This window comes from Rhipicephalus sanguineus, chromosome 11, assembly GCF_013339695.2.
Source record: "Rhipicephalus sanguineus isolate Rsan-2018 chromosome 11, BIME_Rsan_1.4, whole genome shotgun sequence".
In the NCBI taxonomy this organism is placed as follows: Eukaryota; Metazoa; Arthropoda; class Arachnida; order Ixodida; family Ixodidae; genus Rhipicephalus; species Rhipicephalus sanguineus.
Window position 1 is genome coordinate 5,259,529 of NC_051186.1, and position 18,140 is coordinate 5,277,668.

Below are 18,140 nucleotides of genomic sequence, written 5' to 3' on the forward strand. Positions count from 1 at the left end.
GTTACAAAACTTACCTTGTACTTGTTGACGTAATACACGAACTGGTCGAATGTCAATCCGTACTCTACTACGACGCATGTGGCTCCGCTAAAGACGGATACTGGGATGCATATAAACCCAGGTGTATAGGTTATGGGATACCAGGCGAGAAGAATATCTCCAGGCTGGTAGCTGACTATAGCCCTGAAATGGCAGTTAGAAATGGTGGCTCACGATCGCTGGCGTTACAGACAGTAAAATGGTTTATGGCGTTGAATGAATTGCGCCACAGGACGCCGCTAACGACTCCATGTAGTTATATACTCATGGCGTCACAGATGTCCAAAATTTTTGCCGTCACCATGATCTTACGAATGTCGCCACGTCAAGGCGTCATCGCATCGCGTCTTCGCTTGGTGAAATATGGCTAATCCCGCTGGTTGTTCCCGGTGCGGTTTAGAAAACGTAAGCGCAATGCAGTCGAATAAGAACTCCAAATAAATTGAATTGATGTCACGTGAGAGCATAGGGTGTCGCTGATGCTTTCCTTAGCATTGTTTAAAGAAAGCACGCCTTCTTTTCATGTGCTTACAAACTGTAGCTGGAGAATCACATTGACCCTTAGCAACGCTCCTTAGTTTTGTGGCTTTGCAAATCAGTAGAAAACACCTTTACAACTCAGGTTAACATGTCATGTGAAATTTAATGTAGATTGTCGTAACATTGTCACTGACACATCAGCACAATGCTTATTGCGCAAAAGTACAACCGGGAGGTTATTCGATATTTTTATTCCACCGTGGGCTAACCTGCGCCTGCCGTACAAGGTGTTAAGAGGTGGAATGTTAATCAGGAGGGTTTAATTTTTGATCTGGCGGCTGCATTTTGATGGGGGCGAAATGCAAGGACCCCCGTATGTTCACAAGTGCACGCTAAAAAACCGGTGGTGGTCATAATTTTTCCGTAGTCCACCGCTGTGGCGTGCCTCATAATCATGTCGTGGATTTGGCACGTGAGACCTCGGAATTTATTATTATTATTATTATTATTATTATTATTATTATTATTATTATTATTATTATTATTATTATTATACAAGATAATGTTTGAAGACAATAAGTGTACAGATTCCAGAATGAACAAGTACTGATGAACACGCACCAACGTATAATGTATGCTGCTGATTTCTGTAATTTTGTGCTCAAACTGAAGATATGAACGGTACGCACTTGGCCATGTAGAAGTTCGCCACCAAACAGTAATGAGATATCTCCATTGCCTTGGCTTGACCCGTCGTCCCGGAAGAGTAAAAGACAGCGAGCGTGCAGTTCTTCGGGTCTTCAATGGGCACCTCTTTGAAGTGGTCCTCGTTGAGTTCAGCGAAACCGGACACGGACACAAAGCCAGGAACGGAGTCGCCAATTACGAACAGACCCTAGAATATCCAATGGACACCCTGTGTAACACATCACGACTGCATCCGTAAATAATATGCAACTGCTTCCGTAGATAAGAGTACATAAACATATGTTCGGCGAGTTGGTTCATACTAAGAGAGGACAAGACACCGCGAAAAGACGAACCCAAAAGGAAGACGCACAGGTACAGCACTGTAAATGTGTTTCTTTCCTTGCGTTCCGCCTTGTTTAGTTGTTTTTCGTTCCTTCGCGCATGCATACTAGCTGATTGTATGTTTGATGGTTCAACGACACTCTCTTGCTCTTTTTGTGCAGAAAAATGAAAAAATCCTATTTAATCCTTGATCTAAAGGAGAATTGCTCATGCGAAAGAAGCGATGGAGAGCTGACTACTCGCACTTGTGTTCCGTTCGCTACAATCAGCCTCCAGACCGCTCATTAATCCAATTCACCTTCGACTCGTGCCCGCTTATTGTGTAAATATATGCCGGTAAGCGCTGTATATATATATTTTTTTCGTGATCTGCCCAGTCTTCCATGTTCTTCCGCGACGAAAGAAACCTCCATTAGGAAGTTCGCCTGATGTCTCCCCTGACGTGCCCGTGACATCGGTAGCGTGGTATGCGCAGTGGCTGCTAACTGCCTTTATGAAATCAGGCATCAACTGCTGGGATAGGCTAATGCTATATTCATATGAGATGCGCTGAGAAACGTGCATGAACCTTCCTGTGCGCGCCTGTGTTTGCCTGCTAATGTACTGAATGAGGAAGTGAGAATATTTCACTTGCCAACGCCAGTTACAGACATGATTTCGATTTGTAATTTGCAGATGGCACGTGCTAAAAAAAATCACTTGATTTATGGTGGGAATGAGGCCGCAGTGCAGCCTCAGTGCCTTTTGTAATTAGCTAGTGACGCACTTTTATAATTTAATGAGTACGGCGAAGCCCTTCTGAGGATGCCCGCGCGGATTCGTGTATCAGCGGAGGCGTCAGCATACGAAAGGAGTCAACATGAAAGCGTTCGAGAGGTATATTTGGAGAACGAAAAAAAATTCACCGACGACTACGATACTGCCTAATGCGAATTCTGAGTGCAGTTTCGTGCTGGCGCAAGGCCAACTCTGTTTGGAGTTTTGGATTTGCTAAAGGTATCGACTACGCCATAAATCATAATTTTTGTGAAGTAGGACACTACTTATTCTTCGTTCTGCGGATAAGCGATGTACCCGCTACATTCCTGTAACGTATTACGTGCATTTTGCTGATGCTGCATGTGGCTGATGACGATGCAGAATTATGGCTGAGCACTTTGCAGTGGGTGAGAAACATTAAAACCACACACTAGTTGCGCAATTAGCATTGTGCGGCGACAGGTTGTTATTTGACTCTTCTGCCACGGTATATTACGTGGGTTAACCCCATCTCATGCCCTACATTACGCCCGTACAGGGTCTTTTTGCAAATGAGTTTCAAGTTCCAGCGTGGGTCTGTGGTAGAATACCCGACTGCCATGCAGAGGGCTCGGAGTGAAGTCCCATTCAATCCGCGGTATTTTTTTTTCTTATCTATCGGTTACCTTTTCATGTCTATTGGTTACGCCACCGACGGCAACGGCGACGCCGCTCAACGCAGGAACGGGGGCCTGAGAGCTGCGCTCTAAAAAAAAGGCTGTGGTGGTTGAAATTAAGGCTCATCCTTCAAATCTGATTTTTTCTCGGAGGTCTTGTTGATCTTTGAGTGTAATTGTTATTTTATACACATTTCCTCATTTACATGCACGTGTAAAGGCATCTTGATTTTCGGACCAATGCGTCTCAACTATTTGCTGTGTTCTGCACCGGCAAAGAAAAATATGGAAGTAGGATCTCCGTTTATATGCCTGGCCACTAAGCCGTGTCCCGAAGCTTATGATGTTCTGAAATTGGTAGTAATCGCCTGAATGAAGAATTGGTAAGGTAAGCCGATAAACAGCGGAAAACCACTTACGTATAGTGCACACACGCTTACAGGTTCAATAGCGCTCACTGTTCACGTCAGGACGGAAAAATACTGCGTTCTCCAAGCAGATTTCATTAACAATAATTACTAAGCTAATGCTCCTACATTTCTAAAATACCACGAAAACATAAATGAAAAAAGATTCGAAGCACAAATAAATCATTTCAAAAACCAGTCGTTCGTACAATCTGACGATGTCTGTGTCCTTGAACATTGTGTTAGCTGTCGTATTCTCTAGTCATTTCAGCAGGTTGTTGCATCAGACAGTTTTAGGCGGCGAAGCGAAGTAGTTCTGATGCACCCATTATACACGTATAAAATCCCGATATCATCTTTCGAGCGAAAATTAATTCTACCTTTCGCTTGTCTCAACAACTTTGGGCATTTCGGCTGCAGATTATCTGTGGAAAATATTCTTGCGTCTTTATATACGGCAACGTTCCTACAGTATTTTCAGTAATTTCACATTCATAAGTCTGCGGGTCTGCCTGACGTTTGACAGGCTATTCGTAATAATCAACACCCCCCCCTCCCCCGTAAAAAAAATGCCATTTTTTCACTAAGATGACGCTTAGGGGCGATTTCTTTCGTAAAGATTTGACGGACTCTATAGCAGCATCAGAATTCGCATTAGGTTATCTAATCTCACTGCCGTATTACGTATCTGCGTTGTAATCAGCATACCTTAACATTCGTTTTCTCCTTCACTGCACTGACTTTAGCTGCATACTGTGGTGTGGTCAAAATGTGAGTTGCGTCCGCATAGTTCACTTGAAAGAGGAGGTCATCTGGAAAGGACATAAAAATGAAAATATCAGCAATACGTATAACAACGAGGGGTCGCAGGTTCGAATCCCCAGTCCCACCCGAACCGAAACTTTTTATTGCGATAGCAGTTATGTGAACACTCCCGGCGAGATTTACATCAGAGCTGGTATGCTCGAGGTTGACCGTGTGTCGTAGATAGAAAATTATCATCGTGATGAACCGGCACGCGGTCTATTCTTTATTGTCGTCTTCTGCTTCTCTCACAGAAGACGTGCACTCTTTCCTCCGACGTAGGATGCAATAACTCTGAGGGCGAGAGAACTAGTAAAGAGAGAGAGAGAAAGAAAGAGAGATAAGGATAGAGAAAGTGAGAAATTCACGAAACTATTTCTTGGCGAGAGCATAGGCGTGCGCACAGGGGGGACAGGGAGGGGGGACGGCCACCCCCCTTAATAACCTAAGAGGGGGGCGCATAATCTGCCCCATACATTGACTCCCCTCAGTCACCTAAGAGTGGGGGGGGGGGCAAAATCTGCCCTGTACATTGACAAGGGTGGGGGGGGGGGCGCTGCGATGAACCTTCGCACCCCCTGATGGGGAACCCTGCGCACGCCTATGGGCGAGAGCAAACATGGCATAGTAAAGCAAGCGGTGAAAACGAGAGAGGTGAGAGGGTAAAAGCCTAGCCAAGCTAGGACCACATGTAGCACATGATATGGGCTATCATGTGCTGCACAAGTGGTGTGTGAATTTGCTCATGATGTTCTAAGCTCATATGATAAGCATTACCAGCTTGATTCGGCATTTTTAGATTTTCAGAAAGCGTTTGACACCGTTCCACATGGTCAGTTACTAGATAAAATGTATTTTTTTAGCTTTGCCTGCTTCAGTTCTTGGTTGCTTGAAGGATTATGTATGTTGTAGAAAACCCTCTGTTCTCCTAAATGGTTCTTCTTCTTCATATGCCGACGTAACTTCCGGGGTGTCACAGGGTTACGTGTTGGGTCCTTTACTTTTTCTTGTCTATATTAAGCATTTGTCAGAGACAAACATCGAACTTGAGGCTGTACGCAGATGGTTGGTTGAGTGATTTACAAATCAACACACCGTACGTATGATATCTGTGTTTTACAACTTCATATTGACACTCGTGACGAGGTGCGAAAAATAAGAAATGCGTTTAATATAAATAGGTTTTTTTCTTAGTTTTACCAGGAAACGCAAACTCTTCTATTATTGTTATAGCTTGTCAGGTGCACAACTTGAACACATTGAACATTTTACATACCTTAGTACCTACTTGTCTGCCGATATATCTTGGAATAAGCATGTCGGTTATGTAACTGGTAAAGTCAATGGTGTGTTAGTTTCATTAAACCGAAATTGAAGTCTGCCTCAAAAGTCTTCAAGAATCTTTGTATGTCACTAACGTACGGCCTGTCCTTCAATATGCCTGTACAGTATGGGATCGTCATGGTGAAACTCCAATCTATCAACTTTACCGCATACAAAACTGTGCTGCGCGCTATGTCAGTGGAAATTACAGCTTTAATTCCAGTATTACCCGCATTAATAGTGACTTAGTTTGGAAACTTCATCGGCAGGGAAGAAATTCCTTGCGATTAAAGTTTTTCTATTCCATTTATCCTAATGAAACGTGTGTTATCAAAAGTTTATACATGATGAGCCCATACTATGTATCGCATAGAAATGATGTTTCTAAACAAATCCGCGAAATAAGCTGTACGTGGCACCCGTGTTTTCGCTCATACTTCTTTTCTTTTTACTATTCGTGAATGGAATAAGTTGGATGCGTGCGTTGTCGATCTTCCCGCTATCCGTTTTATTCTTCATCACGAGATGCGTGCTTTGGGCGAACGTACTTCATTCTTTCGACAGTACAACGGTGCGATATCTTTTAGACCCACTAAAACAATGGCCACTTGGGCGATGTACGCTACGTAAATAAATAAATAAATAAATAAATAAATAAATAAATAAATAAATAAATAAATAAATAAATAAATAAATTAAGATATTGATTGCTCACGCCGGCAGACCATTAATGTTCGATTTGTTGACTCTTCCTACCTAGCGAGAATGACAGACGCCCAACAGTGTAAAATGATTCATGCGATAAGCTTACGTTCGTTCAGGATCGAATTCGAAAGCAGCACCGACGCTCCCGTGAAGGTGATGCTGTACAGGGCAACAATGTTCTCTACGCTGTTGTCAAGGTGGACGCAGACGCGATCGCCAAGCCCGATACCATGTGCCTGGAAGCCCGCAGCAAATTTTCGCAAGCGAGAAAAGAACTGCCCATGTGTGAGGCGCATCTTCTCGTCCACCTGTAAGGGACACAGCGACACTGTACCCGTTACAAGTCTCAAAGTATTCATTGCTTTCTAGTACGTAAAGAGTGCTTTTCCTTTACGGGTGCGATAGGCTATTACGAAGGCACCTAACAGAAAAAAGAGGAACAGGAGGTAGTGCTTGGTATCTTGATCCGTAAGAAAAATTCGGCAGATCCCAAGCGTTGTGGGAATCGGTTTCACGCAAAGCAGTAAGCGAGTACTTCTATGCTTTATTTTATGGCTTTGAGCCAAGCGTTACAAGGTGGATAGGCGTGTTTTTGTAAGTGTAGTAGTTGTGCGCACATCTTAGGCTTACCAGGCACGTCGAGAACACTAGCGGTTAAAGGGCAACTTAAGGTGGGACGTAAGGCCAGCCCTCACGTTATAGTACATAAGTCAGTATTATCGTAACTAAGTGTACTTTATGGTGCAACCATGTGAATATCACATGTAACTTTCGTTAATGTATTCCTCCGGGGTCGAGCAATGCTTCAATATAGCTTGCTCAATCATGGGAATACAAATGTAATGTTTATTACACTGCTATAAAAGCGGAGCCAGCACTGGAACCACAGACGTTAATCTGATATGACGCCTGTATCGTAGGAGTGCATATGTAGTGTTTATTGCTTTCTTGTAAAATTAGATAGCTAGCACCACAACCACAATTGACGTTGCACCGACAGTACGCCTGCACAGGTTCTTCTACAACAGACCTGGCGTGGCTCTGTGGTAGAGAAGTGTGCGAACTTGAGCTTGTCGGTACATATTCATAGTAAAAAACAGCGCGAAAACTACAAGGACGAGACAGATGAGACAGGACTAGCGCTGTACTTCAAGCTATTGTAGAATGAATACCTGACTGCCACACAAAATGCATGAGTTTGATTCCTGCTGGGAATCTAATTATTATTATTTCCATTCGTTGGGTCAACGCTGGCGATGTCAGTTTTTTTTACGCTCTCGCATTTAGGTTACCAGTGTTTATTCTCACAGTTCATGGGAAGATATGAACTGTCACTCTCCTGTGGCGCATACCCACGTACCGTATGCTGGTATGTGCCACGCGTGTCTGAAGGAAAGGGTTTGACGACGTGCGCGACAGGATTTTCACGTTATTCATATTATGGCCCGACAGTCATATTCCTCAAATCCTCTTATCCTCCCATGCCGATTTTGGTCTACAAGTTAAGCAGGCAATCATGACAGACAGACAGACAGACAGACAGACAGACAGACAGACAGACAGACAGACAGACAGACAGACAGACAGACAGACAGACAGACAGACAGACAGACAGACAGACAGACAGACAGACAGACAGACAGACAGACAGACAGACAGACAGACAGACAGACAGACAGACAGACAGACAGACAGACAGACAGACAGACAGACAGACAGACAGACAGACAGACAGACAGACAGACAGACAGACAGACAGACAGACAGACAGACAGACAGACAGACAGACAGACAGACAGACAGACAGACAGACAGACAGACAGACAGACAGACAGACAGACAGATAGATAGATAGATAGATAGATAGATAGATAGATAGATAGATAGATAGATAGATAGATAGATAGATAGATAGATAGATAGATAGATAGATAGATAGATAGATAGATAGATAGATAACTGCCAAAGTTTCGCTAAGAAATGCTTCTTATTTAAAATATTAAGGCATGCCGGATACGTTCGGAACCTCGCTAATTATGAGGGGCTACTTACAAATATATTTTTAGAGCAAGCCTTAGCGTCGTCAGGGTAACATCAATAAAACATATATCGCCTCTATTCTGATAAATCTCAGATCACGCTTTTCTAGTGGCGTTTCCCAATTCCAATTTCTATACTGGTTAACTAGAACCTATGCATATTATTAAGTCTCCTTGCTGCACGAGTTGGCTGATATCAAAGGGATAAATATTAGCACAAACAATAAAGCAAAGCTTCCAGAAAGAAATAGAAGGAAACCGAAAGGTGGTTGCGGATCATTGGATACCACCGATACTATTTTCACCATCTCACCCGATGATATTACCCGCTCTGCGTTCCATAACGATTTGTTCTTACCCAAAAATCCGCAATAATTATGGAACACCCTGCGAAATCCATTCCCAATTCTTGAAGGAACACTCGATCTTGCACTCAAATAAAAGTGCAAAATAGTCTACCAATACAAAAACAACTAAAAAGCGTTTAGTTAGGAGAGACTAACGAGAATTATTCTATCAGTTTTTTTTTGTCACTCTTGTTCTAATAAGGCGAAATACAAAGCGTCGTTTTTCCCGTGCAGCTTTTCCTGCTAGACACGATTAAACTTTCCTGTTATGTCGAATCAATTCTGTATTTTGTTCTGTTAACGTTTTTTTTTTCTTTGCTTGTGTGATACTTTATCGTGAGTGGCGATGATAAAAAATAGGGCAGCACAACGAGGACTGTAACACCTGATATTCATATTGCAAGGTATATATATCATAGTAAATACTTAAAATACAAGGATGACAACCTAATTTCTGTGTCTCACCAGGGCTACTAAATCAGGTGAAGCCGTTAGGTGTTCCTTCATGGCTGTGTAGACAGAGCACACCGGTATGTCGACTTTCGGATACGGAGAGTACACAATACCGTCCTCGATTGTTGCCTTCATGTTTGTTTCACGGTTTTTTTTTTGTCCAAAGAAGGCTTTAAACCGGTGCTGCAGTCGTGATGAACCTGGAGAGCAAGAAGATGACATAAGTAGGCGTATTGGCCGTGTCCCAACCATGTAAAAAGATGCAAATAGAAGATGTAATCAAAGAATCTCACACCACTTTTTTCCATCTAATGTCGACTCATTCCAAAGTTTGTCGTCTCGCACAGCTTCAAGAACACACAGGACTGAGGACGGCATTATTACGATGAATTCGTACCAAGACATTATTACCATGACAGTGAAACTCAAGACGATTACTTTTCAAGCTTTGTAAGCACATGAAATAGAAGTGCGTCAACAGTGGTTGAGAAGAATGAGCTCCTTGTAAATGGTGAGCGTCCATAAGCGTACCGGCGCATTTCCTAATCTCGCCTAGTTATCGACAATACTCATGGAAGGCACGTGCCCATTATGACTTTCTTGAAAGCAGCATAAATGAAGCTGCCTTATTTGGGTATGGGCACCGTGCATACGTTAGGAGCCGCCACAGTCGCGCGCTGCCTCCAGCGCCAAAGCGGCCACGGCAGCAGATTTGGCGGGATAAGGGAGCAGACGACGCAAGCGGCGGCAAGCCAATGCGCCGTGCTTTGGTGCTTCGCTTGAGGCGTTTTCTTTCCCGTTTGCTTCCAAAAGACGTCCAATTGTTAGCAGCTGTCAGAGAACGCAGCGTTAGCGCGTGTGCTTCTTTTCGCCAGACCTCGTGTATTCTCAGGCGAACGCGGCAACATAAAATGCATGAGCTGGGGGAAGACAACGGGGGTGACGAGCCCATCGAGCGAAACTGCGCACTTGTAACGCGGGCCGCCTCGCTCACTAAACAATCACAGCTTATCGCCCTCGGGCTAACGCGGCAGCGAACTCAGCGGCACCTTGAAACTGGCGATACCAGCAATTGCATTGTCATGGCCGCTGAATAAAAAAAATCAATTTTCATCCAACGGCCATGGCACTGCATTCACTGCGCCGATTTCGCTGAATGGAAACCGGTAAAAACGCGTGCCCGGAGAATTTCTTTAGGTGTTATTTCACCCAACAACGCAGTAATTATTCATGGAGTTGTGCATTCCTACGAACAGTGCAACCGACACAAAACGAACTTCCCGCGAAGAGACCTCGCGTAGCGATGCTTTGTGCTATATTATTCTTATCGTCCACCACCAGCGGCCGACTGACCGCGTTGATAACGCGGACGGACCGTCGCTTACTGGCCAAGCGCGAAAAGCACGAAAAGTATGGTCATCGTAAAAGGCATCGTTCCTCGATTTCACACATTGCGAGCGCGTGAGAGCATCCCACCAAATCTGCGCTTCTTGCCGCTAGGAACACCTTCGCTTGGGCAACGGAGTTACGTCTGCACAGAGCCTATATGTAGCGTTTTCTTTTTTTTTTCAAAAAGTGCCAAATCTTGAAACCGAAACTGTGCTAAATTTCACGGGAGTGTAAAGCGCGCCTAAGTATCTTTAACTTCTGAAACAATTGGAATTAAAAAGGGGCAATTGCTGATTGTAACGTGAGCTCAAAAAGGCAGTTTCTAATCAAAAGTGAGCCAAATGCTGCATCTGTTTCTATCAAACTGAGCCACATTCATTAAACCAGCGCTGCGTCAAGAATCGTGACCAAAACAACAAACCTGGTCTCATCCAATCTGTTCCATTTGTGTCCTCGTCGTTGTGCTATCGTGTTTACGTTCCACAATTAGTTTTTTTAGGTCGAGTTGTCACTTACTGAGGGACATGATGTTGTAGAGCAAGACTTGAATATAAAGAGTAAGCGGACAAATTTACTGCTTTTTTTGCCTCTGAGTGTTTCTTTTCGAGTTTAGCGCTAGAGTATCATGTCGTTCTTGCGCTCCAAGAAGGCATATTTGAAATAAAAGAAATATGAAATGAAGGTATTGGGCACCGATCTATTCCTTGAAGAAGAATAAGTGATCCAAAACGGCACGGCATAAAACGAGCTCAGAAGAAGAAGACCTGGAGCGCTTTTTAAGGCCTTGAATAGATGCCAACAACAACAAAACAATGCCGCCAGTCCAGAATAGGGCGCCTTTTGCCATAAAACACCACTCGCTCTTCAAGTCTAGCCATCGCCATTACGCGCATGCGACGAAGCACGGCACCGACGAAAGGACAAGGAGGATGTTAATTTTATCGCAAAATATTGCTATATCGTACATTTCGTTCATTTTAGACTTCTTTTACGAGCTCATTTAAGCCCAAATGAAATGTTCCAATCTATAAGAGACAAATACAAAGTGTACTCCTGAATACCGACGGTAGTGGGCTACATAGCGTTTTGCCACAATATAGATCTGACTTATTTAGGAGGCAGAAACACATTGGCAAAAATTGTTCGAGCAGGCCTGACCATATTTGCACTAGCAAAAATGTGCGTTTTTCTCAGTTTCAGTTGCAGTGCATATGGCTCTTTTAGAAAAAAAAACACCACATATACAGTTTGAGAAAACGCGCATCTTTGATCTATCTAGGCAGTAAAGTATTGTTGCCTGGATGGCAGCAGTGCACACATTTAAAAACATAAACATACCTTCGAGGTAACGCGAATGTTTTTATGCACGAAGCGAGGACACACTGAGATAGCCAGCAAAATATACCTAACGAAGATATAAAACTTCGCTGAGCACTATGAAATAAAACTTCGCTCTGGAGAGTGGGCTTTGATTCGCTTGTCGTCAAAGCACTGATAAAATTGTATTTTGTAGCGTTAGCTACACTGGCCCAGCCGAGCCTGCTTCGCGTGGATCTTCAAGAGCCGTGCTGCGCATGCGCGAGGATCAGTGATGTCACACACCGGAGCCGGCACCTCCCACGCAATCCGCCGCCGGTCCGCGCTTTCCAGAGGAGTGGCGTCGTAGCCTTGGCAGACGTATTGGCGCCGGCGCGCGCGCCTCTATTCGCCTTCGCTGTGCAGTCGCCGTCTGACATTGCGCTGAAACCGTTTGATAGCGCCTCTAACTGGCGTTTGCCAGTGTGGTATAGCCATGGAAAAGGAGAGCGCAAATGCTGCTCAACGGCACAGAAAAGCGGAGATGCTTAACTCATCGCATCCCGAAGTAGTTGCCTGGCAAAATAAATATACACGCGCCACATAATACGTATACCGTGTGTGTGCCATTGGAGCAGCAGTAAGCATGATAATCAAGCTAATCCTAGACAATCAGGAAAGCTAAGAATAATTCGCTGAACCTTTGCTGACGCTACGTTATCCTGGCATAGCCGAGCTAAGCCACTGCAACATTTTTTTTCTATTGCGATAGCAGTTATGTGGACACTCTCGGCGGGATTTACATCAGAGGTGTTATGCTCGAGGTTGACCGTGTGTCGTAGATAGAAAATTATCATCACCATGAACCGGCACGTGCTCTCTCCTTCACTGTCGTCTTCTTCTACTTCGCTCCGCGAAGACACGTACGCACGTCGTTTTTCCGGCGTAATAGGATTTCATCAGTTTATGTGGCACATATACGTTCTTGCCTCTGGACGGCTTCTTCGTTTTTAGTGGACAAGTGGTTAATCGCGGAGCTTGCTCAATTTCAGTGGCGCATACGAGCTAGGAATTTTCACAGCAAAGCTGTTGTGCTCCAGGATGGCCGTATGTCGTAGATAGAAACTTATCGTCATCATAAACCGCCACGCGATCTCCTCTTTATTGTCATCTTCCGCGTCACTCCCAGAACACGTGCGCCCATTTCTCCGACGTGGGATGCAATAGCCATGATGGGCGAGAAAACTATTACACAGAAAGATAAAGAAATAGAGTAAGAGAGAGAAGTAGACATAGAGAAAGAGACAAATTCTTGGCGAGAGCGAGCATAGGCATATATAGTAAATTAAAGCAGGGGATGCGAAAGAGAGTGGCGGAGAGGGTAAAATCCTAGCCAAGCCGGGACCAGCTAGGCACCCACCAGATTTGCTAGGTGCCCACCAGAAGATCGAGGTATGTCCGCGTTGCGCACACAGATACACGGTGGCTATGTACCGTATAGCCGTGCATAGTGTATAGTATAGCAAGAGGGCGGCAGAGGGAATTGAGGGTGACGAGGAGTGACCTAAGGCTCGAGCAGGTGGAAAATGAGGAGGGGCGAGGGCAAAGCAATACGTAGCCATGTATAGCATGGTACAGCAAGGTGATGGGAAAGCGAAGTGAGGGTGTGGAGAAAGGAAAGGCGGAGGGGAGAAGGTAAAGCATATCATATCCATCTATAGTATTGTATAGCAGGGGGTGCGAAAGGAAGTGAGGGGGGGCAGGAGGAAAAGGAGCACAGGAGAGGGTGAAGCACAGAATAGCCTTGTATAGCATCGTACAACAAGTGGTAGCCAAGAGAAGTGAGGGAAAGGAGGAGGGAAAGGAGGGATGGTACCGCAACCAGCTCCGCCGTTTCCTCAGGCTTCGCACATCTAGTGCGCAGTTGCCCCAATTTTCGAAAATCGTAATCACAGCAGTTTATATGTCAAGATGCACTCCGTCAAGCTGCACTTGCATGCCGTGTAATCACGCTCGACAAGTAAGTGCATCTTGACGGAGAACAACATGCAGGATGCCCATTTCATTCATTGACAAGTGTGTTGCCGACATGACTGAGTGTCCGCGTTTAACGATCAAAACCGACCGCGACGACACCAGAGCTACTAATATCACGGGATGCAGAACTCCGTTTTTAGTTGTACAATCAGGCTGCTTACTTGCGTGCCAAGGTCAGGTAATATATACATAAACAGCTTCACAGAAAGCAGTGACCATTAGTTAAAAATCGTGTCCTTTATTTTCAGGGGTTTTGTTAGAGAGCAAAAATATATTCGTAACGTTCTCGTTCGGCTACCACTCTCACAGTGCTTACGTTTTCTTGTTTTAAATTTTTGTTGAGTCCCCGCTCCGCACTTGCGTCCTATATTTCGAGCACATCTTGCTGTTATATGACGCAGAAAATGGCACAAGTCTAAATGCAGTCACAGATGCTGCCCAACAGAAATTCTGCCAAAACCATCTGTTTGTGGAGCCACGCGCAACGCTTTCCTGTCCCTGAACGCGTGTGACGAAAGGGATCTGCCGCACCACGTAACGTATAGCGTTATAAAATATCCACAGCATATCCACGGGGTGAATGGTGATGAGTGGGGCGAAGCTCCTGAGAGAATCGTCGGTGAACCGTGAATACTCCGAGTAATTCGCCCAATATATAATCAAGTAAACACGTGAGAAACACCGTGTATATAATAAGCATCAAACTTTTATTGTGCTGTTGGTTTACGTGGTTCCTTCATTACAACGGTCCCCCCAGCGTACTTCGCCGCACTAAATCGAACGATTGCCTTCCACCAATGACATGCGCCATATGTGAATCTTCCGTGAATTTTGCCCAGTAAATCAACGAGAGATCGGGCGCGTTTATACTAAAGGGTCGATGAGAGTCATGACGACTTGCAGCTCACTTTAATTTCACATGTACGCTGTGAATTTTTATTGTTTAATCACGCACAGGAAAAATCTCACATAGGCACTACCTTGGAGGTCAAAGTCCAGTGCCTATATATACGGGGTGGTCAGTGAGCTGTTGTGCAGCGCTAGCTGTCGGTTTTTTCAATCAAGAAACTCGCTAGCAGACGCTGCCTGCGTCGGCCTCGCGAGGCGAGAAAGGGGGGGGGGGGGACTAGAGAACGCATCTGCAACGCAGCGAGCGCCTCCGTGCCATCTAGGGATCTTTCTGAGAACTAGAGGTGGCTACGACAGCGCCATCTAGTGAACACTCCAAGAACTAGAGGTGGCGACCTACTACTACTACTACTACTACATACTACAGAGGAGGGACAGACCCACACCCAAAGGAGCTTCGCCCCTAAAACTCTACAGCTGTGCATTTTATGTTCAGTGGCCGCGGCACTAAAATTCCTGTGCTTATACGAGTGCACACGTGCCGGAAACTTCCGTAGGTCGACAAATAGGTCCACGAAATGGGTCATCGAAATAAACGCGTTGTATATGATGCGAGCACATGTTAAGCTAGAGAAAATATCGTGTCATTGTGTGAAACGGCTTTCCTTTATAAAGCAATTTATAAATTACAAGCAATGAGAGAAATCCTTACTAATACTGAACTAATAACCAGTTAGTATATGTCAAAATGATCGCAGTTGCACCGCAGTCACTCAGACCTTAATTGGATAGAAATGCTTGTAATGCAGATATTAACATTATAGATATAACCTTAACACTATTTCGCCGCGTGGTCATTGATAAAGTATACAAAAGTCAATCATTATGTCTGGCGGAAAAAGAAACGAAGAACCTGCCGCAGCCAGTTCTTGAAAGAAAAGCTTTGCAAATCCACTCAAAATTGCTCATTCAGTTTTGCAATATTTGTTTGGCGTTTGCAATAGTAGACGGTTGTCCTGTTTGGTCTTTCTTGTCTTCATTGCATCGCGATGTTTTCCACTACGAATGTGAATTTCCTAATGGTGCAGCAGCGTTGTCTCTTAATATGTTTCAAACTACTTTTATATGTCATCCGTTCTTTTTTTTTACAAATGAAACGAAATATTTAGCCCGACGGACCTGACGCGACAGCACTTCAGAGAGACCTAATAAATGACCGGTGCAAACTACGGAACATGTGTTCATTGCTAAAAAGTGCATTCATATGTGTTTCACTAAAACAAAAACCATTGATAAATACCTACTGTATTAATAGGGAGGTCATTTCCACAGCTGCAGTTTTACGTATTTAGGCGTCGTTTTTCATGGTTATTGTTAATGGAACGCGCATATCAGTGAGATGGTTGGTAGAGCTGGAAGGGCGCTGAACTTTGTTCAAGAAAAACTAAGGTGTCGCGAGTCGGAATTAAAACGCAGTGCATTTACTGCATGGGTAAGGCAGATATTGGAGTATGCCTGCCTACTAGGGGATCCATCGGAAGCCAGTCTCACTCCTCAGATATAGAGCATTCCAAACAGAGCAGCCGGGTATGTCCTGGTCAGGTACTGTAGAACAGACAGTGTCACATTGATGAAACAAGAATTAAACTGGGATTTGTTGTGCTGACGCCGACGACAGTTAAGGCTGACACTGTTTTTTTTTAGATATATTACAACAAGGTTGGAATTTATAAGGAAACTTACTTAAAGACGCATTTTCATCTTTATGGACGTAACGACCATGAACTCAAAATCCGTGAATACCGCCTCGGGACGTGCACGTTCGCTAATTCATTTTTTCCTAAATGTGTAGCGGAAGGGAACAATCTGTCAGAAGAACAAGTATGTTGTCAAAATGAAGAAATATTTGTGTCTATGTTGCAACCCCCCCCCCCCCACCTTCCAGAACGCCCGAGAGCAATGCGGGTTCATTCTTGAATAAAGATGAAAAAAAGCCACAAAAAAATTCAGAAGGAAAACTTCCGAAGCGTGCGACCGGTGATTCGAACCTCCGACTTCTCGGCGCCGCATCGCGCTGCCTTAGACAATTACGCCATGTGTTTATTTTTTTGTCATGGTATTTAATAGAATGCGTATGAAAATAGTACACAGTATCACAACAGTCTATAACACAGACTTACACTACTACAGTCACTTAGCGACAATGAAAGTACAAGCACTGCCACAAAAACTGGAAGACTAACTTATAGTCCTTCATTCCAGGGGGAGTTCTTCATCAGGTGCTGCACAGAAAAGGTGGCGAGGCTGAGCACCTTGCCAAGATTGTGTACCATTCCGGTCTGAAATCAAGTTCGTCGTAAACTTCTTTTACATTAATAACCATTCGGGTGAAATGTATGCGTGATGAGGTGATCGGCTCTGCGTTACGGTCCTGCATTCGCGTCTTCCACAAACTGTGCATACCAATAACAAAGAACATATGGTACGGCACTTCATCAAGAGGTGTTGGCATCAAATAACGAATAGTGTACGAATTAATTTCACATTCTTTCTGCAGAGTTTGCTGAAGGACATCCCAGAAAAGAATCGCACGTTTGCAGCTCATGAAGCAATGCTCTATTGTTTCAGGTACATCACAAAGACGGCAGTTGACCGACGATACAAAAATGCCTTTTGTTTGTAACCATGTTTTTACGGGGAGTGTTTCAGAATGGAGTTTATAGAAGAATGTTTTTGGATTAGGAGATATATACATTTTTTGCACTCGTTTCAACACATCATGGCCTGGAAGATCAAAATATGATGATCGGTACAGCGGAGGAGGGAAGAGCATAGATATTAAGTCCTTATATACTGTTTTGCGTGATACAGTATACAAATATTCTGTTGAAAATCGGGCTTTAAGAAATCGAACAGCAAGGTAAACTTCCTCCATAAATCCCCACAGGCATGGGCGTGCGGAAAAGTCTGAGGAAACAACCAAGTCAGGGAAACAATTAACAAAATTAACTTGCAAGAACGAACGAATTATGGGATGGGAACTGTCACGGAAAAAGAAGAAGTGTGAAACTGTTTGCCATAGAGACAAGTGTATTAAACCCAAACCACCGTCACTAACTTGTCTGAAAATGTTGTCACGACGCATGGGCCCAAAAGTCGAAGACTGTCACAAATTAGCGCTTAATAAAGCACGCGCGCGGCCGCTTTCAAACGGCTGCGCGACAGAACGGCGCGAGTCGCGCCACCAAGAAGCGCGAACGATGAAAAAACAAGCATCAAAAGACGCCGGCGCGCCGCATCCTGCTCACCCACTCGAGCCAGACGCAGATAACGCGATCAAACGCCCAGCAATGCCTGGAAACATCTAGAAATAAAGGGTGACGCGTCGCCGATGGTGCCGCCGCGATTCGAACCTACGAGAAAGCTCTCGCCCTTTCTCTAGCCTTAGCTGTACCACGCGCCGGAGAACACTCCCGGCGCTTCTAGAAACCGGGGGAGAAGGGATAAAAGCGTGCGACGACGACC

General features: G+C 44.4%; 2 protein-coding genes across 2 annotated transcripts in view; both read right to left on the reverse strand.

Annotated features, from left to right (window-relative positions):
* The window catches only part of LOC119374372 (probable 4-coumarate--CoA ligase 2), a 70,967-nt gene that overhangs the window by 13,385 nt on the left and 39,442 nt on the right, over positions 1–18,140 (reverse strand). The window contains exons 2-6 of the mRNA XM_037644465.2: positions 9,057–9,244; positions 6,312–6,513; positions 4,082–4,185; positions 1,209–1,414; positions 15–183 (exon numbers count right to left, since the gene is read on the reverse strand). Of these exons, the coding sequence (XP_037500393.1) occupies positions 15–183; positions 1,209–1,414; positions 4,082–4,185; positions 6,312–6,513; positions 9,057–9,179 (804 nt within the window). The 5' untranslated portion in view covers positions 9,180–9,244. The remainder of the gene's footprint in view (positions 1–14; positions 184–1,208; positions 1,415–4,081; positions 4,186–6,311; positions 6,514–9,056; positions 9,245–18,140) is intronic.
* Positions 16,170–17,760, reverse strand: LOC125756316 (uncharacterized). The gene is made up of 2 exons (XM_049410843.1): positions 16,933–17,760; positions 16,170–16,220 (listed from the first exon to the last, which is right to left on the reverse strand). Exons 1-2 carry the CDS (start codon positions 17,758–17,760, stop codon positions 16,170–16,172), a joined length of 879 nt encoding a protein of 292 aa, XP_049266800.1.

Coding starts and splice junctions, on each gene's coding strand:
- LOC125756316 (XM_049410843.1), bottom strand. CDS start 17,760: ATGCGTCGTGACAACATTTTCAGACAAGTTAGTGACGGTGGTTTGGGT. Junction 16,221..16,932: donor CGGAATGGTACACAATCTTG/GCAAGGTGCTCA, acceptor TCTGTTCTACAG/TACCTGACCAGGACATACCC.